The 27,734-nt window shown below is 36.1% G+C and overlaps 1 protein-coding gene across 1 annotated transcript in view; it reads left to right on the top strand.

Moving 5' to 3' along the window:
• Positions 1-27,734, top strand: part of SNTG2 (syntrophin gamma 2) — a 60,107-nt gene that overhangs the window by 28,047 nt on the left and 4,326 nt on the right. Inside the window, exons 4-6 of the mRNA XM_062634609.1 lie at positions 1,241-1,450; positions 17,327-17,419; positions 23,006-23,116. Of these exons, the coding sequence (XP_062490593.1) occupies positions 1,241-1,450; positions 17,327-17,419; positions 23,006-23,116 (414 nt within the window). The remainder of the gene's footprint in view (positions 1-1,240; positions 1,451-17,326; positions 17,420-23,005; positions 23,117-27,734) is intronic.

Genomic DNA, 27,734 nt, shown 5'->3' with positions numbered 1-27,734 from the left:
CTATATATTCACTGAAGCTGTTGCTGAAAACCTGTATTTTTCAGGGGTTAGAATACTAGACACATTTTTAAAAGCCACCTGTCTTAAAATCATTTGATTTTGTTTTATTACTTGGTATTTTCACACGTCTCATTTTCACACACAAAGTAAAGATATTAATATAATACTCTGCAAGCCAGAATGAGTGGCATTGAGTTGTGAAGCAGATACAGATGTAAAACCTGTCCCTCCATAGCTGCTGAGCATCAGATTATATATAGGTATTTCATTCCACTTCACTTTCAGCAGTCTAAAGGATCATCGTAAAACAAGTTTTGAATTCCTTGAAGACTGCTCTCGGATAGCTGTAGGGCCATTTTTAACAACAAAGTACTGTGTACATTGGTGGCTGCTTCTGAGGTGCCCCACAAAACATCCTTAGTTTACAGTTAACTTGGTTGACTTGGGTAAATTGCAGAATGTTATATTTGCTAGTTTATGTTTTCAGTAATTGACCAGGACAAGCAATATTTTCAGTTCCCATCTGAAAGTACACAGATATGTTTGCATTTTTTTTTTTATTTAATTTTATTTTTCTCTACATGTATGATAGTCAATGAAGTCTTGGAAAGTTTCTGGTCAGAATTTGTTTTCATTTACAAAACATTCTGTTACAGGGATAATTATAAAAGACTACTATGAAGTTTCTCTTCATCTTGAAGGTGTTGGTAGGATCTCACTTCACTTCGCTTGTAGTTGCTGAGCAGCACTGGCAGCTTTTAGGGGGCATTTGAAAGCTCACATTATCATTTCCAGAATTAGCCCTTCAGTGCTTGATAAATTAATGCATTCCCTAGTGTTTAACATATTGGAACCCAGTTACAATGGAGTAGTTATATTCTTCTGTAAAGCTGCTACACAACTCTTGAACTGAGTTCAGACAATTCAGGGATTTCCTTTCTTTTCACTGTAAACAATATAGCGTTTTACGAAGTCTTTTTAAATTATGCATATATTGCTTAGGTAACTTTGTATTTTGAAACTGCACAAGTAGCTTGGATTATATGACACAGGGTAAAGTGAATAAGAACAAAAGAGTTAAGTTGTCTGTGAAATTATTACTTAATTTTCAGAACATTTGTACAAGGTAATTATTAGCATAATGACATAATGTATCTGAGTACCTGTTACTTACAGAAGACAATGTCGCTTTAACTGTTTTTGCTAGATGAAGAATCATATACTGAAACATGTCTTTCAGCTCTGGCTTGCTGACGATTGCTGGCTACAAGCAAACTTGTATTTAGGTATTCATCAGGACTTTGATCTTGAAGACCAGAGGCCGTATTGTTTCAGTGTTATGGTTGGACATGGCAAGAGTCATTATTTCAATGTAGAGCTGGGCAGCGAATTGGCAGTGTGGGAGAAATCATTTCAAAGAGCGATTTTCTTGGAAGTTCAAAGAACAGGGGTAAGTAATGAATAATTTAAATCCTGGAGCCATTTCATCAGTTAAAAAAGTATAACAAATTTTTAGATGAATAGTATGTTTAATACTTGCATCAGATTGATGTGCCCCGTGACTAAGGACCTCAGTACATTTTAATACACCCAAGGCTTCTGAAAGTTGCATCATCACGTCAGTATTTGTATGTCAGTGACCATGTAGTAAGTCTGTGAGCATGGTAGGACAGTTAGAAAATTGGAAGTAGTAATGTGTAAGTTGATCTTGATTATAACAAACTGATAATTAATACGTTTTACTACGGGAAAGCAGATTCTGCAGAGATTATTTAGTTGACCCTGAACATTTTTCTACCAGAAAGCTTATTTTTCATTCACATAAGGTAAATATGTTATGTTTTACATAATGTTTCTATTCTCACTGAAGAAATATTTTGCTCTTACATTGTTAATTGTCAATTGGGATTGTCCTTGTTAACACTGGAAAATTCTGAAGACTGAGCATAGAAGTGAACATTTGTGATAGTCTTAAATTCTCAGAATTAAACAGCATATCATCACTTTCTCCTGGCTAGTAAAATTCTCAAGTCAATTATTTTCTCAGATCTGAGGGTGCATTTCCCATTAGGTGGTTTCAAATTTAAGATCAAGATTTCTGGTATAGTTTTCTAAATGCAGTGTCTATTAGCATGGTGGTAGCTAAGTGCCCATTAGAATCAGTGAGCGGAGTCCGAAGAATGTGCTTATCATAAACTAGGTACTTTATTCTAAATGAGATATTTTATGGTATGAAGACAGAGAAGATAAATTGATTTTTATTTAAGTTGCAACTTAAAGCACCTCTATACTGTTATATAAAGAAGCTACTTGCTGAACATCTAGATCCATACTCCCAAGTGAACTGGACCTGTGGTATGGGAATACATGCATAAAGAGTATAGGCCTTTTCCAATTAAAAACATTTACACAGTTTAAGCATAAATGCAAGCTTTATCTGATATATGTGGGTTTGCAGGGACCTCATAAAGGTGTTTGCAGTAGTAAGAGGACTAAATCACCGCATTGCATTAGCACAGCTTGCAAGGTGCAGGAGTCCTAACACAGGTATTAAATCTGCTCTTCTAGATTTCAGAGTCTCTGGGATTCTAACAAGGTTTGCAAGTGCTTCTTTAGAACCCTTCCAATTGTCTCTTCAGGCTGCTGAAGTAACAAAAAATATTTTGTAATAGTGATGCTGTTGCTCCTGCTCTTTTGGGATGCAGTTCTTCAGAAAAAAAAAATAAATTGCTGAGCATCAGGGAGGGGCTAATAAAGCATAGTGAGTATGCGTGAAGTGTTTTCTCACATGAACTCTTCAAAAATTATGATCCGACTGTTTGAGCACCCACTCAATTGTCCTATCTATTTTCCATATAATAAAAACAGGAAGGTTGGAACTAGATAATCTTCAGTGTCCATCCCAACTCAAATCATTCTATGATTCTATGAAAATTAAGTATAACAAAGGTGGAGATTATCTGGATCTATATATGGTTTGATTTCTGAAGTATTTATTGTTAAAACTTAGCATTTGTTCCTTTCCCTCCTAACAATCTTAAAATCAAGGAACAATTCTTTGCTTCTGGAATGATCTCTTGTCCTTTGAATCCAGCAGTCCTCTAGACCTGTATCGCACAGAAGACATTAATATTTCTTCTAGTTGTGGTTTAACCAGTCTGATACTTCCAGGAAAGGTATTCAGTTAAAAACCTGATTACAGTGTTTAAGTCTCCTTGTGTGTGTTCCCATATCTTAATTTTCTCTCACTCAGTTGCATACATTCAAGTTTGTTGTAACTCGCTATGTCAGTAGGATGCAAAGTGCTGTGGTCACTCTCCAGCAGTGAAAAATCTTTTGACTCCGCTATTTTCTTTCTTTCTTCAAAATATAAATTCTGCTTTGAATTACCTTCTTTTCAGAAGGATATCAAGAACAGCATGAATGAGGTGCAATTTAACATTACATAGATTATTTTAAGCTATAGAAAAAGAAACGGCATTTTGGTATCCAGTAAATTGAAGGTTGTCACCAGTAGGTGAAATTGTCTATAAAAAATTCTTTCTTTTGGAGAAGGACCATAATTGCAGTTGGAATGTAACTTTTATTCATAAGTGATTGGGCAAGATTCATGGTATGTGTTGGGTTGCACTGTGGCATTTCAACCATTCTTATTTAAATGTGGCTTGATTCTGTTTAGTGTTAAGGGTCATTAGGATCTTTGCTTTGACAGAATCATTGTTAACCTTACCCTGTACACATTCTTTGTGTTTGGTGTTTCTATAAGAGTTGTATTTCTGGGAAGATCCTGTCCTTACACAGTTTATAAAAAGAAATATTAAGATGCAAAGGTGCTTTTGCATTTTTGCTGCCTGTGTTATGTGATTTTTTTAAATACATCTCTTCTGAAAAAGGCAGCAGCATTAAATGAGAGAAAGAATGCAATAAAGCAGGAGGAAATCCCCCTCACAATATCATTCTCCTTTCAGCTTAGTGTGAATTTTCCCTGCCCATGGCAGGGGGGGTGGAACCTGATGATCTTAAGGTCTTTTCCAACCCTAACTATTCTATGATTCTATGATTAAAGCTGTATTTCAAGCTGCAAATGCTTAAAAAAGGAGTGTACCAAGAAACTATGAAATTCAGTGATCCTGATGAAAGAGTCTATTTACAAACAACGACAGCAAGCAAACTTACGTGCTATATATATATACATATGTTATTCCTATAAAATATATGATAGTCTCAATAGCATAATTTGGACAGATGGGAGCAATAACAATGCAATAGAAGTAGGAAGGCAGTTGTGACATGAAAGAAGTGCATTAAAAAGTATTTCCATGAGGCTGGTAATTAAAGTCAGCATTGCAGTGGAGGATAGGCAGTGAAGACCCTCCAGTCATAACTAGAATTTCAATCATCTCCCACAAATTTGAGCAAGCCTCTCTGTCTCACTTGGAGCATCCTAAACAATGCAAGATTAATTAATGATGCTTACATTAAGTAATTTTTCTTCTTCGTTTCTTTTTTTCAAAGTTGTTTTACAGTGTAGACGGTCTTCAAAAATAAAAGGCAAGCACATTTGCCAGCTCTCTTACCAATTCTTTGACTCTTCAGGGTAATCTTGTTAGTATTATGGGCTTTTATTCCATGTTTTTCAATGCTGTCTTTTTAAAGTTACTTTATCAGTATTCTTCCCTCTCCTCAAACTATAATTTCCAAAAAAAATTATCTTGACTCATGTGAGACTTGGATATGATAGTTAAATTAATGCAGAAACATCTCAGTAGGATGATTTGGATCTTTTGGGTCTTCAAGCTTGTTCAACAGAAGAATAAGAGGAGGATATTTGAGCAGTGTTTGGTAGGGAGCAGAGGAAATATTAACAGTAATGCATTTTACTGTCAGCTGTAAAAAAGAGACTGTTTTTGCATTTTGAATCTTTGTACTTATTACATGTGTGGCAGAAGACAGAGAGATTGAGTCTTGCTTCACTAGATGAAAGAGCTCTCAGAAGACTGAAAAAAGCATGCAGGGGGACAGTCATGTACTGCAGCATCTAAAGTGCCTACACTTGATGTAAGGAGACATGGTTACATACTCTCCTCATTTACCTAGCAATTTCTAAACACAGAAGAAAGTTTTCCCTTTGTGCTTCCAGCTGTGATGCAGATGCTGCAAGCTCTTTCCAGTTCCCATACAGCTGAATAGCCTAGTTTCATGAAACCATTTACATTACTTGCAGAAAAGAATTGTTTAATATAACTTACTGTAAAAATTAAAAAAGTTCAGACGTTGGACTTCACTCAGTCAAAACAGAATAATCAAGAAGTTTTGCTGTGCCTGAAGTTAAGTACTTCTACTTTGTTCTGTAACTCTATGACTGATGTTCACAGAAAAATAAACCCTGGAAATAAATATATAAAATATATTTGTTGAGGACAGGGATATGAATGTATTGTGCTCAGAGAAATGTTAGCAATAAAATTCATGATCTTGGAATGCTACAAATTCCTCCTGTGAAGAATATACATTGAAAATAAAAATCACAGGTGTTGTAATAATATTTCACTTAAATCCATGTCATGTGAACATTATTGGAAATCCAAAGCCAGTTTACAATGAACATAAATGTGCAATGTAATTATCCTATGTTTTCCCTCTTTATGTTTCAGTTAACACAAATCTGCTTCTGTATGTCTTTCATCTTTTTTGTATTTATTTTTAGCATTTAGTTATTTTCCTAAGAGTTAACAATGAACCATTCTGTATAGTCAGATTCTTGACGCAGATCATACAAATCAGACTGTTCAGTGTGGCTCAGAATTGCTGATTATGGCTGTTCCAGGATAAATGCAAAAATAAATACTGTGAATAATTTTGCATGCAGACCTGGAGCTTTTTTTATATATGATTCCCACATGAAGCTTTCAATTTTGTTTCCACAAATATTGTGCTGCTAAAACACCATGATTAAAATTCCTAACAAAAGAAACAATTATTAAAACAAATGCAAGTAATACATTTTGGTTTTGTTTGTAAGCAACAATGAATTCCTTTTTCATGTTGATATGTCCATCCAATCTCTGTTTTTATCTGTGAGCTTAAGCAGTGTTCCACACTTAACAAAAGATGACTGACATGAGAGTAACATACTTTACAGTATCCTTAGTTCACCATATTCCTGTTTGAGACATTAGCGTTTCCCTCTATACACTGTATGTTCTTCAGGATGACCTATATGAAGTGCCTTAGTCTGCAACCATATTATTGATGATTAAACCAAAACAAAATTACATAGTTATTTTGAAGACATGGTTTACACTATATCCTTTGCTCAACATTTTATGACTTTCCATTTTTTGCTTGATGGACTATCTCTGATGTTATGATACTAGTTACTTTTTTATATTCTCTCTTCTATTCATCTTTTTAATTTCCTTGTAAAGATTTCTATTTTTAACATGTAATATATTGTTTATTGTGCCTGCCCTGTTGTCAGGATTTGATTTTCACCTCTTGTTTTTCTAGTAAAGATTTCTATTTTTAACATGTAATCCTGCCCTCTTATCCCTACTTCACAGTGCAGGAAATAGTCTCCTCATTCCTATGACCACTTGCTATTTGTTCTGGACTGTTACTTCATTTTTTGTTAAAAATCCTCTGAAGGGTTTACCAGAACTAATTGAAAGCTTACAGAAGTGAATTGATTGCTTCCAGCTGATTTCAATAACCTTTCCAGGAAAGCAGTATTTTTCATAATATTTCTCATAATTTTCCTTTAAAAGCATTCAGTTGACTATATTGCATAAAAATTATCAATGTAGTAGTGACTGTATGCATACGTACTACTTCCTAACCTGTCATAAGCAATACTTGGTTTATAACATGAAAAGTAAATCTCCAGCATGTTCCTATGGTATGTAAAATCACTTACAACGAGAGATCAGAAAGGACTGTGTAAAAATGCACTTTTATTTTAAAAACCTACATTTTCACCACATTAAATTATAAATAGCCCCCACATTTTGAGTACCTCCAGAAAGAGAAAAAATTTATTTATTTATTTGGCTGCTTATTCTCAGTCCAGTGGTGATAATAATAAACTCATGATTTCAAAATTAGGAACCAGCTGGAAAAATTCCTTTATATAAGAGTTCAAATGGTTTCTAAGCAATTTTTTTGCCACTGAACATAAATGCATATTTTAGCTACATTCCTGTACATGTGCTTGAAGTTGAATGCTCAACAAGCCACTGAGCTTGTCTCACCTGAGCATATAAACAGCAATATGCAATAGTCAGTGACATGTATTCCTTGCATTCCCACTGTAGGGTGGACAAACTGCAAAGAAGTGTGGAATTAAGCCCACCTGAAGCTATTTCTTAGCATGAAAGTTACACGTGCTATTGAAGATTTTGTATTTATAGAAAACTGAAGAAACAGTTTTGTGATGTTCAGATTGAGACAGCCTAAGAAAAGTTTAGTTCCTGGGTTTCCTTTCCAGAACACTACACAAAAGCTGTTTTCTCATCATTTTCCAGTGGCATTTTGAATTATTCTTCCTATAACTCAAGTTAGATATGATCAGAGTAAATCTTAGAGAATGTGTGCACACTGGGACTTGGGCAGAGATTAGGTATCTTTCCAGTCATCTTTGTGTTCACAGCTAACCTAACTCTCCGAAATACCTGATTTCTGAGATGCTCAGAAGACTTTCTCAATAACTCTGCAGCCAAAACACACACACTCATTGTTTCTAGGCATCTCGGAATTAAGCAGTGCTTGAGAAATGATAGTCTAAATCACCTTCTGAGACAGAGAAAAAAAAAAAGTCCACCTAAATAAACAAAATCTAGCAGAAATTAGGCAGTCTGAATAAAATGTAATTGTCGTTTCTAGTTTATGAATCTGTTAATTCTTCATGTTAATCTGAGAGGATAACAGGATTGGTTGATCACAGTGTAATCCTTATGAACTCCAAGTAGTAGATTTGAAATATAGAAATGCTAAATACAATTAACAATGATATCTTATTTTTGTCTTCCACGATGATGACAAAGCATATATGCAACAGAATTATGTATAGGAATCACGTTAATAATGGAAACAACACAATATGCTAATTTCAGAACCAATTTCTGAGACAAACAAATAATCAAAGGGAATATCCTCCTTAAATTCAGGTGAGGTATTAAAAAGCATTTAGATCAGGTTTGATTTATAGGGTCATTAAAAGATACTTATCAGTTTGTTACCAGAATAACTCAGTTTAATCACACAATTAAGTTTTAGATGGTTTTCATTATGTACAGAAAGCTTATTACAATTCCAATTTAACTGGTCATCTTTAGAAATGCTATTAGATTCTAATTCCTTTTCACACTGATGAAAAAACTCCACCATTCTCCAACACAAAGAAAGATACTGAGAACCATATGTATCTGCCTTAGGTATATGCATTTACACCTGGGACAATCTACAGGTAGGAAACTGCTAAACATTCAAGTCACTGTTGTATCTTGCTTTTTTTTATGGAAAAATGAGTTGCTACAAGCCCACAAAGCTGCTGCTCAGGCACAGAGATGAGGAAGGCCAATCCTTGCCTCTTGTAAACCAAGGCTTAAGAATGCATGTTGAATTTTCACTGCTAGAGAATAACCACTGCTAAATTGCTGGTGTTTCATTTTTTCCTCTGACTTCCATTTCCCTCACTGCCTTTTCCTACAACCATTTTAAGCCATAGTCTGCCTGTTCAGCACACGAGGTAGCAAGTTGCCTTTCTTCGATCAGTTTTACATTAACTATAGGTTTGTATTATAGAGAGAATGCCATGGACGGCAGTAGACATCTGTAACTGAATTTATCTGCTCATCTTGCCAAGTAATAGCTGAACCTATAACAGTTTAGGAGAAATTAGTTGGCCTGTCAATCTTTCTACAGGAACACAGTTGCCTGCAAATGAACATTTGCTTCAGGCACGTGTGCATGTGTCCCTAATCTCTCTGTGACAGTGGTTTAATGCTTAATCCCTCTTATGGTGAAGTTTTCTGAAAAGGCAGTCTGTTATATGAGAGCTCTACTAAGACAACAATTTTTGCTGTTAGCTGCAATAATGTCACTTGCAATCTTGATTACATCAGTTAGATATTTAGTTCAGTTAGACCAGCTCTTGTGTGGCAGGAATTCTACTTATGAGTGTGGTTCAGATTGTAATAGGTGATCAAAAGGCAAAAGTTTCAAGCATAGCAGTATCCTGAGAAAGCCAGTATTTAAAACATGAACATATTAAGCATAAGTGTTATTTTTCTAAAGGGCTAAGCACTGAGCTAGCACCGCTTATACTGAAATCAATAGACGTTTTCTTTGAAGTTTGGTGGAAGTGTAATGAGCCATTGTTTGAGGCCGTTGAAATACTTCTAGTGCCAGTGTGTCCCTTGCATAAATATATGCTGAGCCACAGATATACATCTATGTTTAAAAATAAAGCCCTATAACATCTTCTTGAAAACTCCACCTTTTGCAAGAGAGGGTCCAGCGCAGGGCAACTAAGATGATTAAGGGAGTGGAGCATCTCCCTTATGAGGAAAGACTGAGGGAGCTGGGTCTCTATAGTTTGGAGGAGACTGAGGGGTGACCTTATTAGTGTCTATAAATATATAAAGGGGGAGTGTCACGAGGATGGAGCCAGGCTCTACTCAGTGGCAAACAATGATAGGACAAGGGGTAATGGGTACAAACTGGAACACAAGAGGTTCCACTTAAACTTGAGAAGAAACTTCTTCTCAGTGAGGGTGACGGAACACTGGAACAGGCTGCCCAGGGAGGTTGTGGAGTCTCCTTCCCTGGAGACATTCAAAACCCGCCTGGACACATTCCTGTGTAACCTTATCTAGGTGTTCCTGCTCCGGCAGGGGGATTGGACTAGGTGATCTTTTGAGGTCCCTTCCAATCTCTAGCATACTGTGATACTGTGATACTGTAATATACTTGTCTATACTAATATCCAGTCAAGAATGTAGAAAAAGAGTCATTTTAGGTCATTAAGATGAATTGCCTTCGACTGCAGAAACTGCAGAACTTAATTTACAAGATTTTTAATCAGATGTGGTTTGTTTCAGCAAGATGGTTTTAATTGTGTCTATCCCTAATTATCACAGTTCTATAACCTTTTAATTTTGACATGATTAATTCCTTAACATTATGACCAAATGAGTGGATCTGCCACATTTTTTAGGTGAAGATGGTATTCATTTGATTTCTCTCACATAAATTATTTCATTGATCCTTTTGCACAGTTATCTGTAACAGAAATACACCTGAGTTTCAGAAGTCTGTCCGGGATGAACTTTCTGAAAACTCTTGTGATGAATGTCAGATTTCACTGTCATTTCATTTGGTCATATGTAATGTGGGTTCCAAGTCAGAATGCTTTCAATGTACTTCACAAATGTCTTCTAGAAGTTTTGCTTTAAAAAAAAAAAAAAAAAAAAGGTGATATATAAAATATTTTATCCTAAAATAACAATCAGAATTTTAAAGTATGGTAATTCTAAAATATGAGAAAAGTATGTGCATTTTTTCATTACTTTGGAATTTCAAAGAGTTTGAAAAGTACTCCTGTTCAGCACAAGTAGTTCTATGCAAAAAGAAAAAACTGTTAAAGAAGATTTTGCAGACTGTCTTCAGAATTAAGGGGTTTAATTTTGTATGCCTCCTAGTGCACCCTCTGTATGTGGGCTGAGATATATTTCTTAGTACAACCATAACAACTCTGGTTGCTCTTATCATCTCCACATGCTACTCAGAGGATGCTAAAAGTGGAATTTTCAAAAAAGCTCATTCTTGACCTGTATGGTCCCGTATTAAGGCTTTTACCAAATTCTGTGCTTTGGTAAATACATTGGGTGCATTAAGAAACCTTACTTCTGTCACTCCTGTATGATTTAGTAACATGTAAAAAGCTACTGTATAAAGTCTTAATGCAAGAATCTATGTTCCAAACTGTCTGCTGTTGACATATCTTTTTTTTTTTTACTGTCAGTGTATCTTAAAAGCTGTTCTGCAGTATTTGATTTCTAATGTATTTTAAAAGAGCACATCATTTAGGTCCTCCTCTGTTTCAGTCATTTAAGTTCCTCTGACAAGTGCTGCAGACTGCCTGCCATTTTCTTACACATGCCAACACTGACAAAAAGACTAAAAAAAAACCATTAAGAGGGATTTGGTCTCAGAATCAAGGAAGAACAAGGGTCAGTGATATTTGGATGATATTAAAACTTCATCAATTAAATTGGCAAGCCTGGAGTCTTCAGTTGGTATGACTGAAATGTTAACCAGTAATTGATTTCTAGGGAAAACTCAAGAATTAAATTCAGTTATTATGTTAATCTCCAGTTTAATAGAGAATGACAAATCACTTCATATACATTTAGCCCATTAGAATCCCACTATCCTACTCATTTGTATGCAGTTTGCTTTCTTAAGTCTTCGTGACATTATAGACTTTGGTGAAAAGTCAACTTTTTCTAATAGGGAAAAATGCTCAGTTTGGGATATTTTTAGTTGCTCTGTTTGAGATTTTTAGTCACTTAATTTTGATCTGCATATGGTCAAGCTTTTTTTTTTTTTCTTTTTTACACTGAATGACAACAGATAAATCTTGAGTAACTCAAAAGACATTTGCTGTTAATTAACTTTAATAGATTTGGGGGTCATCGCTAAATTAAACACACTAAACACGTGCATTGTTGTTGTTATATTCCTTGGTAGTGAACTATAAAAAAGAGTGATGACCAGAACCAGATGATGATGGCTTTTTTATAATATGTGAAGTAGGTATTGTTTTTACTGACCAAATAAAACTGTGTTCTCATCAGTTGTGCTATTTTACATGTAAACAGAATGACTTGTTTCTTCCAAAACTATCTTCATTAGATCAATAAAATAATGCTAATTTAATTTCAATAGAAATACTCTTTTGTTCTCAGAAAAGTCAGTGTTTTAGTTAGATTTTAGCATTTATTATATTGATGGCATACTATTTCTTCACGGAGGCATAGCACATATTTTAACTTAAAGTGAACAAGTGAATAATATGAATGCAGTGTGTGATCTGTATACAGTATGCATGTGGATATGGGTATGGTTCTTGCCCATATGCTTTGCTGTCTAGTTATTTTTATCATTTATTTTTAGAAAGTATGTGTTGAATTCTATAACAAGAGTGTAGGAAGAAGTAGTGGCAGTGTTCCCATTTACATGTAATAAACCTTTACAATCCATCTTAGAGGAAATGTATATACATATCTAGTTGACGGAGGAGCAGGGTAAATATGTAGTTTAAGCAGTAAAGTGTAATGGTATTGCCTAATTTCCAATTGCTTTTTAGAAAATAAACAAGCAAAATCATCTACATGCCAAATTTTTATTCATTTCGAATAGAAGCCCAGTATTTATTTCTGTGTTTTGGCTGATTAAAAACACTAGGATTTCCTCTCAGTGGAACATAGCTGAGTCCAAAATGAATGAATAAATTGCATATGTATGTTGTAATTAGAGGAAAAGAGAGGGTTTTATTCATGCAAGACAATAATTAACCACAATATACCCCTGCATTAACTGAATATTTGAAACCGTAAGCTTGATAAGGCATTAGGAACAGCACTAGAGTTATAAAAGTAAATTCCATTAAAAGGCATATACACTATATCATGTTTCTGTGTTGCTCTTACAGGAGCAACATTGCTGAATCTCATTTGTTCCTTGGAAACATTATCTGCCAAAGAAATAGAGGAAAATTTAGGAATATTGACTGAAAAAGTTAGTAACTGACCACCCTGATTCTTTAAAACTTATGTAAAATGGTATTTTTTTAGTATATATATTTGTTGATGATCTCAGAATATAACTTCTGAACTGACAAGCATTATTAATAATCATGCTTTTAAAGGATTTTACTGAAAAACATATGCAATAGGAACCTCTATTTCTTGCACAGAAGACAATCCTATGTTAGAGTAACATTAAAAGATTTTATGTCTTAAAAATCATCCAGACACTACATTGGACACCTATGACAGAACTTAAGAAAATTTAGTCCCTCCAGCTAAAGCAGTTTAATGAGCTCATATTCCAATTACCAAAAAAATCTCTTGCATACCTAGATTTATTTAGAAGCTTTTGGGCTGCACAGTCCCTGAATCAACCAAACATGTATGCCTTCATCCTTCCTGAGAGACCTGATATGACAAGCATTCTCCCTTCCTTCTGGCTTCATACTATGGGTTTGTGTGGCCATGGATCCCTATACATACAATGCAACTCAAGAGAAGGAGGGATCCTCTTTTAATTCCTTGCCTCTCTTTCCTAAGCAGCCTGTGCCTGGGCTGCAATGGTGCCTATTACCCACCAAGTCTTCATGCTTCCCACCATGTTATAGGGCAGTGACTGCACATGAAATGTTCCCCATTTGTTGCCCAGGCTCTGTCTCTCCCTGTACAGATGTTTGAGGTCTATTTGTCTCTTGCTTCTGAGTCACAATTACAAAGTCCCTCTTGTAGTCTTTTCCCATGCATTCAATCTCCAGTTTTAGCATTTACTCACTTCTTGACTTATTTACCTAATACCCATAAACAAAGTTTAAAGCCCTTCTTGTTAGGCTGCAGATCTGTTCACAAACACATTGCCTCCCATAAAAGTTGGTTTTAAAATTAATTGGCCTGTCATTGAGCGTTTTTGTAAAGTCTCTTCTCATTGTTAGAATCCTAGATTGGTCTTTGTTTTAGAGTACTGAAACAACCTGTCCCTTGCCCTCTCCCTATTGTAAAAACTGATGGAAGATAGACATGAAAGAATCCTTTCTGGTTTTCTTCCATTAAGAGGTAATTAACCCAAACCTTCAGTGCTAATTGCCTTCTGCAGACATGTGCATAGTTATGGAAGATATTAATTGACATGAATAGCAAGAGCAACAACAAAAATACTAAGCTTCTCAAGCTTCACAATGTTAGCTAACTGAACGATCATGCTAGGATGGAAATGTCAAGAGTTTTGTAGATGGGAGTGAAAGACAAGCTACTGATCAACTGATGGGACCTTGCTAAAGGGCTGAAATCTTGTCCTAGGGTAAATTTAGGGACTTTTATTCTGAAGGCTGCAGTAGAAGAGTACTTGCACATTGGCAGCAACACCTCCTGCTCCTGGATGCAGGCACTCTTTTCCCTAATTTAGCTTCTAGGACCCTCCATTTGCTAACTCTCTGCCCTACTCACACTTCTTACTTCCCTCCAGGATTCTCGGTCCCCTGCAGTTACTGTGCAGGCAAGAGTTCAGCTTTGTATAAGTGATTTGCTGAGGAGAAGCAGGAATTTCATTAGCAAGAGGGAAACACTGAAAACTGCTTTTAACCTTCCTCTTCTGCTTTGGAGCAGAGGCTTGCTCACTCTCACATGAGCTCTGGTGAAGGGGACCCAGTGTGGAGGCAGGACAAGATAGGCAGAGAACACATGTACTTGGGACTGGTCAAAGATGTTTTTGCCAGAATGTGAGGTAATGCTAATTAGTGCATAATGGTATTAGTATTGCATGGTACTCCATGTATTCGCAATTCAGTCCTAGCATGATAGTGTCATGCTGGCCACAGGCTACATACTACAAATTTCTTAGCTGTTGCAGTTCAGGCATGATGCCTTCGTTTTGACAGCTTAATTCTTAATGCTTTGACTGAAGAATCTCATCAGGCTTAAAATCATAGTCTATGTCCCCATAATGTTCAAAATCACCAAGGTTAGAGCTGGAAAAACTTTTACATCATCTTGTCTGAAGCAGTACAAGCCAAAGATGGTCACTGTGCCACATTTGCTAATGTTTCAAATTTTCATATGTGTATGACCTACGTAAATTTAATGTGGTTATTAGGGTATAGCTATATGACTGGAAAATATTTTAGTGCATATTTTAAGGGTGATAACCTTGTAGATTCTCATCTACTTCTACTTATAATCCCCAAGTATTTTGTGATAAACTAGTATTAGACCTAAGCACAGAAAAATCTAATTTCAAATAGGTATGGAAGGATTTTTATGTAACCTATTATTCTCCTCTCTGTTGCTTAAACTGTGAGTTCTCAATCCAGCTAACATGCAGTGTTATTTTACTTCCTGCAGAATACACTAAAAGAGAGCCAGGCCTAGACTTGTGTTAAGCTTCCATGTAAACAGTTGTTGCAGGCAACCAAGGGCGATCACACAATTGCAAGTGTATGAGAAGCTTATTCCAAAAGCAGGAGTCGAAAGGCGCAGTGCTCTGTAGTAGTGTTAATGTGTGGAGATGGGAGTATTTATCGCAAAGCTGTCTGAGAACCTTTTCAAAGTTATTGAGAAAATGCTGTAGGCAGGCTTTTAAATTTGTACAGCAAACCCCAAACTAATTCTGCTGTGAAGAAATTTCTGTTAGTGTATTTTGTAAGTATAAACCTTATATATCTATTTTTAATGTTTATCACAGTGAAAATGAACCATATTCTGTTTGGCTGTAGTACTTGTCTGCAAATAATTTCCCAGCCAGTGCCATTGTTTGCAAATATTGGATATTTGTAAAATACGCCCGGCTAATTATTTGTGTATAGTTCATTTTAGTAGTCACCATTTGTGGCCTAGCAAGTAGATGCTTACCCATTCAGTGAATCTAATTTAACACATTTTAAAAATTGCTTTGCTGAATCAGAGCTCAGATAGTATAACCTTTTTAACTGGAAAATAATGGAGAATAAGTTGTGACTGGTGCGTAATGTCACCTTATAATTACTAACCAAAACGCAGGGATAGTTAAACATTGTTCTTCTTGAATATCAATCACTGAAATCTTTTTAAATGCCAAATAATATGATCTCTGAACACCAGTGAGAAAAATCATTTATTCTAAAATAATATATACAACTGTCATTGTTAAGGTGATTATAATACAAACTGTACTAATAAATTAATTTAATTCCCAGCCCTTTCAATACTCTTTAAAATACCCTGTGAAAATATCATATCTCTAACTCAGGAATGCTTATTTTATTGTAACCTTAAATGTTTTTATTAATAGTGAAACAAGGAAACCTTTACAATTACTAAATGAAGAAGTTCTAGATTGTACCATAAATCTATAAAAAAAAATTAAAATGCCAGTTTTCAACTTAAGCAAGTTTATAAATGCTTTTAACCTCTTCTAGGCCATTATTGTGTTAAAACCTTTTTTTTTTAATATAAGGAAACTATTCAAATGTGAAAAATTCATGTAAACAAATGTCTAAATGTGAGGTAACTCCGTGGTTTCTGAAATATCAATAAGAGCAAAACAATGCTGCTTTGGAAGAGAAAAAAAATAAGAAAGATAGATTTCATAAGACACAAGGTTGTCATTTTAAAAATAGGTAGTAAGGGGTGACAAGGAAAGGGTGGAGGCAGGATCTGATCTCATTCTGAAACCAATGAGCTTTTTTGTCATTAACTCTGAATGGTGCATGTCATCAAGCTGTTTCATAGTTTATCAGCAGCAGAAAATTTTTCACGTGCTTTCACATACCATCACATACCCAATTTAGCTAGCATTATAAACATATGTAAAGAAGGATGTTAATTGACTTTTACTGTAAAGCCTATTCAGAAGTTTAAATAAAACTTCTAGGTTTTGTTAATAAATCAGACTTTTTCTTTCTAACCTGAAAGGCAATCAAAGAATTGCTATATATATATAGCAGTGTCTAGCAAGTATCAATGCTAACTAATGAGTGATAATGATTAGTTCTTATTATTGAATTCCTTTAGCATTAATTAACATGGTGCTGCACTGGCATGTCACCAAGTTGACAAATGAAAAAACACTGCAAACTAAATAGACTGTCTACAAAGTTTAAAACTGATAGAGAGGTCAAGTAGGCAGATAGCTTTTTCATAATTTGATCACAATGACTAAACATTTAGGCATTGTTACCTGCACATATGCTGGAAATTCTGTCAGAAGTCATTAATAGTCCAGATCTAAGCAGTTTTCCAAAAGTTTTAAATAGTCAGTTTGGCTTTGATTCTTCTGCTGTATTTTATAAGGGATGCTTTCCAAGAATATGGTATGTATTTTGTGGAAGAGTGACTTGAAGTAAAGAAGACTTCCAGTTAATGTCTGGCTGGTAGATCTAATACTGACTTACAGACAGAAGGTTTTGACAATTTTAAAATGCAATAAGATAAAGCAGTACCAGTGTTGCCATCTGACTGTCTTCCCACAGAGAAAAAAAACTATATAAAACATTATGTGATAAATGGTAATGATGGTTGTTCTTTCAAAAACTTTTTTTTTCCAGTCTAAAACATATATGTGCAGTTGGCAAGGGGATAGCCTGTGTTTCACAGTAGACTTTGCTCTGGGATTTACCTGTTTTGACAGTAAAACAAAGGTAAGAATTAAAAGGAAAGAAAGCACAACTCTTTTTTATTTTACTATTGTTGAAATTCTTATTAACAATAAATTTTTATGTTGATTAATAACAGTCATTTTTTTATGTTGATGAACATTTCTTCCTCAAAAGTAGTGAACTTTTTATTTATACAGCATTACTGAAAGGTGTTGAGTTTGGCATAATTATAGTTGTGCCTTAGCATGTAGAGATAAATTTTGGAGAAAGATATAAAAAAAGTAATTTTCAAGTAATAAAAGCAAAGAAAGGTGATATTTAGCAGAGAACTTGGTTTCTTATAATGAAGAAACTTCAAGATTTTTAAAAGATTACCAGTCATGAAAGAAATGAAGTATCACCTGATTTTGTTTCGAAGCTACAAATATAAAGTAGTTTCAATTATTCTTCCATCATAAGAAATGTAGGCCATGTCTAAAATAAGCAGAACAAGAACAAATGCATTTCAAAGTCAATTTTTAATATTAAAATCACCTATAATGCAAAACAGTGGCTATATATAAAGTGCTACAGGGGTAGTTTATGATGCATGTCAACTTCTAAACCCTGTCTATAATTCTACTGTTTTCTATATAATCTAGTGATACTTTTATTTAAATTATTATAAATGGATTTATACATTTTATTGCCAGTAGAAGCAAACTTGCATGCATAAAATGTTACTGTATTAATAGAGCTCTACAGTAAAAGATCTGTCATCTGAAATATGGCCTTTAACTCCAAACTGAAAGGATTTTTTAAAGATATATTAAAGAAATTCAGTCAGTCATTCTGAGATAACAGGAAACATACTGAATTTTTAAAAGCTGACACAGCATCTAGTTTTTGTGCGTACAAGTACCTTTATATTTAATCTGTGTGAGAGATGGTGCATCGTCAAGCCTGAGTGAGGCATCTGAGTGAGGGTTGTTTCTGCAGTTCATCTTACTTCTGATAATTGTCAGCTGGAGATAACTGTGTTGCCCCATACTTACAGGTTTTTCAGAGTATTTCCTAGCACCACTGAATAGATTGGTGAAGCGGTCAAGCAATTAACAGTTCATCAGGGACACAGAAATTGTGCTGAAAAAATATTTTTTTGTTTGAGATAATGAATTTCAAATTAAAATCACCTACTGATGCAAAGAATGCTCTTACACCACAGCAGGTGTTCATACAGGCTTATTAAAATAAAGGCCAGTCCCTTGTCTGCTCTAGGACTCTGAGACTGGAACTCAAATTTTTGGCAACCAGCTCATGTGCTCATTAAAAATATTCTTTTTTACAGTCTGGGAAATAATATAAAAAGGGCCTTCATATTAGAAATAATGAAACAAAAAAGGTAAGAACTTTTGCTTAGGAGTATGATGGGTTAAACACCAGGTTCCCACCAAAGCCGGTCTATCACTCCCCTCCTCAACTGGACATGGGGAGAAAAACACGTTGAAAGGCTTATGAATTGAAATAAGGTCAGGCAGAGGTCATTCACTGATTACTATCATGGGCAAAACAGGCTCAATTTCGAGAAATTAATTTATTACAAAAAAAATCATAGTAGGATAATAATAAAATAAAACCAAATCTTAAAACACCTTCTCCCCACCCTTCCCTTCTTCCAAGTCTTAACTTTATTCCCAATTTTCTCTACCTCTCCCCACCAGTGGCACAGGGGGTTGGGGAATCATAGAATCATAGAATAGTCAGGGTTGGAAAGGACCTTAAGATCATCTAGTTCCACCCCCCCTGCCATGGGCAGGGACACCTCACACTAAACCATATCACCCAAGGCTTCGTCCAACCTGGCCTTGAACCCTGCCAGGGATGGAGCATTCACAACCTCCCTGGGCAACCCATTCCAGTGCCTCACCACTCTAACAGGAAAGAATTTCCTCCTTATATCCAATCTAAACTTCCCCTGTTTAAGTTTTAACCCGTTACCCCTTGTCCTATCACTACAGTCCCTAATGAAGAGTCCCTCCCAGCATCCCTATAGGCCCCCTTCAGATACTGGAAGGCTGCTATGAGGTCTCCACGCAGCCTTCTCTTCTCCAGGCTGAACAGCCCCAACTTCCTCAGCCTGTCTTCATACGGGAGGTGCTCCAGTCCCCTGATCATCCTCGTGGCCCTTCTCTGGACTTGTTCCAACAGTTCCATGTCCTTTTTATGTTGAGGACACCAGAACTGTACACAATACTCCAAGTGAGGTAGCACGAGAGCAGAGTAGAGGGGCAGGATCACCTTCTTCGACCTGCTGGTCACGCTCCTTTTGATGCAGTCCGGGATATCGTTGGCTTTCTGGGCTGCAAGTGCACACTGAAGCCGGTTCATGTTGGTTTTCTCATCGACCAACACCCCCAAGTCCTTCTCCTCAGGGCTTCTCTGAACCACTTCTTTGCCCAACCTGTAGCTGTGCCTGGGATTGCTCCAACCCAGGTGTAGGACCTTGCACTTGGCATGGTTAAGCTTCATAATGCTGGCATCAGCCCACCTCACAAGCGTGTCAAGGTCCCTCTGGATGGCATTTCTTCCCTCCAGCGTTATCAACCGAACCACACAGCTTGGTGTCATCGGCAAACTTGCTGAGGGCGCACTCAATCCCACTGTCCATGTCAGCAACAAAGATGTTGAACAAGACCGGTCCCAACACCGATCCCTGAGGGACACCACTCGTTACTGGTCTCCAGCCGGACATTGAGCCATTGACCACAACTCTTTGTGTGCGGCGATCCAGCCAGTTCCTTATCCACCGAGTGGTCCATCCATCAAATTGATGTCTCTCCAATTTAGAGACAAGGAAGTCATGTGGGACAGTGTCAAACGCTTTGCATAAGTCCAGGTAGATGACATCAACTGCTCTACCCCTGTCCATCAGTTCTGTAGCCCCATCATACAGGGCCACCAAATTGTTCAGGCAGGATTTCCCCTTAGTGAAGCCATGCTGGCTGCCACCAAGCACCTTGTTGTTTTTCATGTGCCTTAGTGTGCCTTCCAGGAGAATCTGCTCCAAGATTTTGCCAGGCACAGAGGGGAGACTGACTGCTCTGTAATTCCCTGGGTCATCCATATTCCCCTTCTTGAAAATGGAGGTTATATTTCCCTTTTCCAGTCATCGGGAACTTCACCTGACTGCCATGATTTTTCAAATATGATGGACAAGTATGATGGAATGTTAGTTCCTGAACTGCAGTCAGTTCATCACTCATTTTCTCTGCCACTCCTTCCTCCTCAGAAGGAGGACTCCTCAATCTTCCCAGCTCCAGAGTAGGATCCATCCCATGTTCAGGAAGTCTGCTTCAGTGTGGGTCCCCCCAGGGTCACAAGTCCTGCAGCAAACCCGCTCCAGCACGGGCTCTTTTGTCCACAGGGGCCACAGGTCCTGCCAGGAGCTTGCTCCAGTGCAGGCTTCCCACAGGTCGCAGCCTCCTTCGGGCATCCTTCTCCTCCAGCATGGGGTCCTCCATGGGCTGCAGGTGGAGATCTGCTCTGCCATGGGTTGCAGAGGGACAACCTTCCTTACCATGAGCTGCAGTGGAGTCTCTGCTCTGGCACTCGGAGCGCTTCCTGCCCCTCCTTTCTCACTGACCTTGGTGTCTGCAGAGCTGTTTCTCTCATGTATTGTGACTCCTCTCTTCAGCTGCTGTTCCACCTTGGTTTGTTGTTTACCTTTGGGGCTTTTTTGTTTGGTTGAATGCTTTTTTTTCTCTTTCTTAAATATTTTATCGAGAGGCACTACCGCTGTTGCTGATGGGCTCAGCCTTGGCCAGCAGCAGGTCTGTCTTGGAACCATCTAGCATTGGCTTTATAGAACATAGGGGAAGCTTCAAGAAGCTTCTTACAGAAGCCACCCCTGTAGCCTCTCCCACTACCAAAACCTTGCTATGCAAACACAACACAAGATGTTCAAGGGGATTCTTAAACTTATTTGAAAGAATTACTTCTTTTCCTACATTTTCTGTTCCAGGATCATCCATTCCTACATGTTGTGTTCCAGGCTTAACTCATTTTGCCATTTTGGGCCCATCACAAAGATACTCTTGTGGCCTGCAGCTGCTTAATATCTGATCATAGAGCTTCTTTTTATCTTGGCTTGGCTGGTTCATCTTCTCCATCCTGTGCCTCCAGCCACTCATCCAAGATAAAAGGATCCCAAAGTATGCATTTTCTTCTGCCTTCCAGAGCCATCTACTTCTCTTCTTTTCCACTCATTGTCAACTGTTGAGAGAGATGATTACTCCAGCAATGCCTATTATTGCTAAATTGTTCCTAAGTTCTTTCATCTCCACCCAAGCAGTTATATAGTGGATATTCATCTATCCTATTTAGATCCAAATTCATTTAAGCTTTGAATACTTAGTGCATGGTCTAATTAGGACTGGACTCAGTTAAAATCTGTTCATGAATGCAAAGTTTAAGCACCATCAACATGCTGTAGCATAGTTGGGTTTTTCTTCATCTCTTGTATTTGTTTAAGAAGTCAATGATGTTTATGTCTTCAGGGAACCAGGGAGATGGAATGAGGCTTTTTGTGCCTTCTGCAAACACTTTTTTGTTCATAGGGCATTTTCTTTAAAACTATGAGTAGTGTCTCAAGACCACTGGTAGCACTGATCTATATAAAAAAAAAATATTTTGCAATATGTTATATTGGAAAATGGGACATAGCACACTTTTTTTCTGTGTGTACTTTTGAAATCCCCTTCAAAGCATTTAAATTGTGTTTCTTCAGCAGTGTCCAGGGGCTAAATAACATTTCAACAGGTGCATAGAATTTTCATTGAGATTAAGTCACAAAGGAAATATCAGCGGGAGGTCTGGGTGCAAATTGTTACCTTGTATTTTTTTTATATGTTTTTAGGTGATCAATAGAAAACATTCAAATAAATATAGAAAACTACATTGGTTTCAAAAATTATTTGTCTTCAAAAATTATTTGTCTTTAAGAAGTATCACCATAACTACTAAAACATACCTGTCAATCTAGGACTTGCCAACAGTAGTTAGATGTCATGCATAAACCCAGAGGTTACCAAAAAGCCTAGAATTCTCATATATTTCTCCATGGAATGTAAAAAAGTATTTTTATGGTTTGCAAGGCTACATTCAATAATAATATCTTTGAATTTCTGTAGCTTATTTTAGCTTAGGATTTCAAATCACGTTATACACATTAGTAAATTCAGCTTTGCAATATCTATGTAAGACATTATTATATTATGCAGATGAACTAGGTGAAATACGAAAGATCAAGATATGGCATAGAACTATGTTCATAGTGAAGCAGATACAGATATCATCAAGGATCTTTCTAAATGCCATGGATTCTGTGATTGTGTGATTTTGATATTGCGTAGGCAATTGAAATATTTACATTTCAGATGATTTCTAAATGATTATTTAATTAATGACTATAAATAGTCTTTCGCTTTCAACTATGACACAGAGTTCTTAATTTTATTTGCTCTGCAACCAGCCTGTTATCATGTGCTATGTTTATTTCCTTAATGCTTTATCTCATATAATCTTCCATCATCAATTTACAGTTGGTAAAAGTGTGTAACAGAGTCCTTAATCAAATTTCTTTCTCTTTAGAATGTGCTGTGGAGGTTTAAATTCTCTCAGCTAAAAGGGTCTTCAGATGATGGGAAAACAAAAGTAAAGCTGCTGTTTCAGAATCTAGACACCAAACAAATAGAGACAAAGGTAAGTAATAGCCTCTTTCTCAGTTTCGTAAAAATTTAAATGGAATACCTATCAAGGCATCAAAAATTCCACTTACTGCTGCTCACGCATATGATGAACTTCACAACACAGTTTATATTTTTTCCCGTTTTCTAGAAACTTCACAGTAAACGGAAGTAATGTAGTATTTATAGATTTATTACAGTATTTGTACAAGCCTGTTACTGAGTTGTGTTAGGATGCTGTTTTATTGTTTCAGAAAGATGATTTCTGTGAAGTTGTTTAGTCAACCTATAATAGATATACCTAAAATCTGCTTTTAAAATGATAAAGGAAAAATAAAATTATTTAAATGCTAAATACATTTTCAAGCTGCTGTGTCATATACATTTTAAACAAATATGAGCTTAAGGTTTAGCAATAAAATAAAAGATTATGTAAACTTTAGTAACTTAAAAAAGGGAATATTCTTGCAAGAGGCCAAACAATTCCTGTAACCTAATGTTTCTACCATGAAATAAGAGCACTCAGTCCTTTTAAGGATCTGTAATTAAGTTGTGGAGGCATCCAGTAACTACAATAGATGACATATTACTGGTGTCTTTTTATTCCTTTCCTCTAGCAATCAAATAAAATTGTGAAACTTAGAATTCGGATTCCCATCTGAATTTCAGCAGTTTCTACTTCAGGACTGTAGTTTGAATCATCATCTGGAGGTTTGGCTGTAATACCTTAATCTGTACTGGTTCTGTCCTGTGATGAAAAAAGTTGTAAGAAGAAAATCCCTAGCCTTCCCTGCTTACCATAAAGTTGCAACAAATTCAATATGTCTTTCTTTATACATCTGTATTGGTAAATTATTCAGTATTTCATCAGCAAACCTAACCTGAGTTGTCTTTTGGCTCTAGTGTAAAAGATATTATATAATATACATTTTCCATGTAAATTTTCCTGTGAACAAATGTGGGCAGATTTCACAGTAAAAAGAATCTAATATTTCTTCCAAATTGCAGAGTCTCAGGAGTGACTAAACCATTTTTGCTAAAATTTTCTTTGAAAAAGTAATCTGTTGTGGAAAACTGGTATGGTAAATAACAGCTGAAATATTTTGTACTTGGAAAAGCTGTATATAGCTTATGTACCTGAACACAGTATCCACTACTGAGAAATTAAAAGTTATCTTTATACAAGTAGATATTCTTAGACTACACACCATATAACATGAATTTTCAACGTTGCTTAAAAAAAAGTTTAAAAAAAAAAAAAAAAAGATTAGTACTTCCATGATTGTTGTGGATGCTTTATCTCCCTTAGCTAAACTGTAGACACCTGAAAGATAAGACTTTTTTTCCCAAGCATATTTTAATTCAGAATTTCCCTTTTCTTCTCATTTTTGGTTCCTTTTACACTCAGTAGAAAAGAAAAGATGGAATTATATTTTAATAATTTCTTCACCTTGGGAGCAGAGAGATAGTTTGTATGTCTTTCTTCACTGCACTTGCTCTTTTGCTCTTGGGCTAAATATTTCTTTGAAGAAAGAGAGGAAAGAAATCATGGTGGTGCTAGAATATTTTGAGCCATATTTTAATAATTTCAACTAAATATTGCTGGTCTCATACACTTCTTGTCTGTTACACATAGAACTTAAGAGCCCTGCATATTTATCTGAGTGCATTCAGTATGCTTTCCTCACTGACTTGTAGCCTCAAATCTTCAGTAATTTCAGGGTGGTAGAGTGGTACAATGTGATCTATTTTGCAATTAATCTCTACAGCAATTTTTCAGGTAATCCTGTTCTCTTTAAAACAGGTCAGGAGAGTGGTCAGGGAAACATATTTCTTTTTTAGTTTTACTGTATCCATCTGAGAAGATATTTTTTCCATATTAATACTTGTGAGAGATATGGCAAATTGAGGAGAGTGCAAGCAAAGCTCTCTCTTTACAGCATCATTAATCTCTAGCATCAATAAACCATAATCTGTATTTTTATTAACGTGGGTTTTGATTGCTAAAGTCTGGCAATTTACTACTGAACATCTTGAAATTTTGAAAAACGTTTACAAGATGATGTTAAATAAGAGTTAAGATTTTGCCTGCGTGACAGTATTGGACAGTCTAACTGCTGTTGGAAATCTATTTTAATATTTGCTGGAATGGGTGAATTTAGTTGGCTGCTTTTAGACAAGCATCTCCAGAACCAAATTTTCAGATGAGTTTCTCATGCATTAGCAAAGTTTGCATCTGTCAACGTACCATTTAAAAGTGTTTCAGATTTAGCAGTAGATAGTTGCATTTCATATCACTCAAGCTGATCACTCAAAGTGAAAAGCCATCTGATTCTTCCATGTCCCTGTAGAACACTGTTAAAAGAAGTAAGTACAATTGGTAGATAGAGTTGCAATTATCTGGCTCTGACTACTGGCTTCATAGATAGGGTTTTTTATGCTTGCAGGGTAAGAGCACCATTTTAGCTTATTCTTCTCTTTGTGCAAGTGACAGTCAGAAAGAGAAGGCCAAATAAAAGTTTATAGCTGAAGGAGCTTTCATACCATAGCTGATAATTTATCTCTGCATGTTTATAACAGTCTTAGCAAGCTGTGCAATGCTAATACGTTTGTTCTTCTGAGCCAAAATATGGCAGCCAAACCCTGGTATACTTGCAAGATATAAAACTAAACTTAGAAGTTCCTTTTCCAGTTTGTATTCCATGTGGACTGGAACTGAAACCTAGAGATCTTTGTTCTGTCTTTACAAAATACATGGTTATCATTTGAATCTGTTTGAAATAAGTGGAATAATACAGTAGTAATAGCTGTGCTTTTGTCAACAACTAATAAACACTGAGGCTTACCAAAGTCCTTAAAGAAGTCACAAAACTCATAGGGCGTAATAATACTATCTGTCAGTGTCTTCAGTGCCTTCATTATCTGCCTGTTATGTCATCTCTTGCTCAAATACTGATTCAACAGCTCTTGGAAGTAATCAATAAAATTAAGTGTGTATGTAGTAATGATGTAACAGGAATGTCAAACTCTTTATGATATGTAATAAATCCAATTCTCACAGGTGGGTGGACAAAACAAGGACATATATTTTTTCTTACTCACCTGTGCACATATAGTGATCAAGGTCAGCGCGTGTGCACATTTTTTATATTCTCAGTACCAGCAGGCAGTTTTGCAGCCTTGTCCTCCCACTGATTTAATCCAATCTTTTATGCTCTTCTCTTGCTGTCTTCCTTCTGGTGTCTTTGTTGTACTTAATCCACTTATTAGGATCCATAAAGTAAACTGAAATAGCTTTGGTTATTGAAATACTAGACATGCACAGATTCTTCTAAATACAGCAAAAATAAAGAGCAGCAATCACAGATAAGGCAAGCAAGCATAAGGGTGGTCTTAGATAATACAAATCAAATAAAATGATCAGTTAGTCATCTACCTGGCTGGGTATGGAGAGAAATGTAACTTAAAAAAAAAAAAAAAAAAAAAAAAAGGGAAAAACAACTTTTCAGAGCAATTCATTTGTTTGAAAGAAGTGTCATTGGTGTTATTTTCTAGGAAGAATTCACATTACATTCTAAACCTGAAGAGGTCAAATTTCCACCCTTAAGGACACATTCCCTTGCTAAAAGACATATTGTTTTCATGTCCTCTTACGATGCAACATCCACATTTTTCCAAGCCAGGCAGCTATCCCTTTCTTTTACCAAATCATATTTCCAAACTAACCCCCAATCCTCTTATGCTTTCTGTGTTGTAATACGCATGCAAGCCATATCCACCACCAGAATACCCATTCCCTGAGCAATCTGTGTCCTGAGCATTCAAAAATTTGTACCCCAACTTTTGGTTTGGGTATATATGACTATTCTTAGCATCTGCACCTGACTAGCAGGTTTCCTGCCTTCAGGATTGTGAAGGCAGCCAGCATAGACATCAGACATCCTTCAGATACAAAGCACTTACCCTCATTTGTGTTCTCCTGGGTTAAATACTACTGTGGTAAGCTGCATTTCTGGGTGCTTGTGGTACATGAAGCCTCAGGTGAACTCCCTCTGTGAAACCGCCATAGCTGACCGCATCTAACAGAGCCCTGCAAGAGGACACCTCCAGAGAACTTCTCCTCTTTTATGATCCCAGATGATATCTCATCCCCATGGATAATGTAATATAAAATAGTGAAGACGTGGGAGAACTTGAGAGAAATAAATCAGCTGTTGACAGAGCTTTGGGTGACATGGTTTAGTGGGAGGTGTCCCTGCCCATGGCAGGGGGGTTTGAACTTGATGATCTTAAGGTCCTTTCCAACCGTAACTATTCTATGATTCTATGAAGAGTGCTTGCATGCCACCTGTTTGGCTGCCAAGCTCTGTAACAGCTTCCAAAACTAGCACCATTCTTGAAAATAATCCCCCTGACTGAGGGACCTGCACTATTAAATGGATAAAATAAAGTGCTGCCTTCACATAAAACATCAGTTCAATAATATGGTACTGCTCCTCTTTCAACTGTATGTAGATTATGTTTTATAGAAAATATATTATTATTGTTGTTATATAGTATATATTTATTATATGTTATATATTTATTATATAATATACATTATGTATTATAGAAGAAGTTCTTTACTGTAAGGG

This window comes from Pezoporus occidentalis, unplaced genomic scaffold, assembly GCF_034315485.1.
Source record: "Pezoporus occidentalis ecotype Australia unplaced genomic scaffold, CSIRO_AGI_Poc_V1 ctg43, whole genome shotgun sequence".
NCBI classification, from domain to species: domain Eukaryota; kingdom Metazoa; phylum Chordata; class Aves; order Psittaciformes; family Psittacidae; genus Pezoporus; species Pezoporus occidentalis.
Note: the sequence above shows the minus strand (reverse complement) of the source record. Positions and strands in the feature narration are given on the sequence as shown.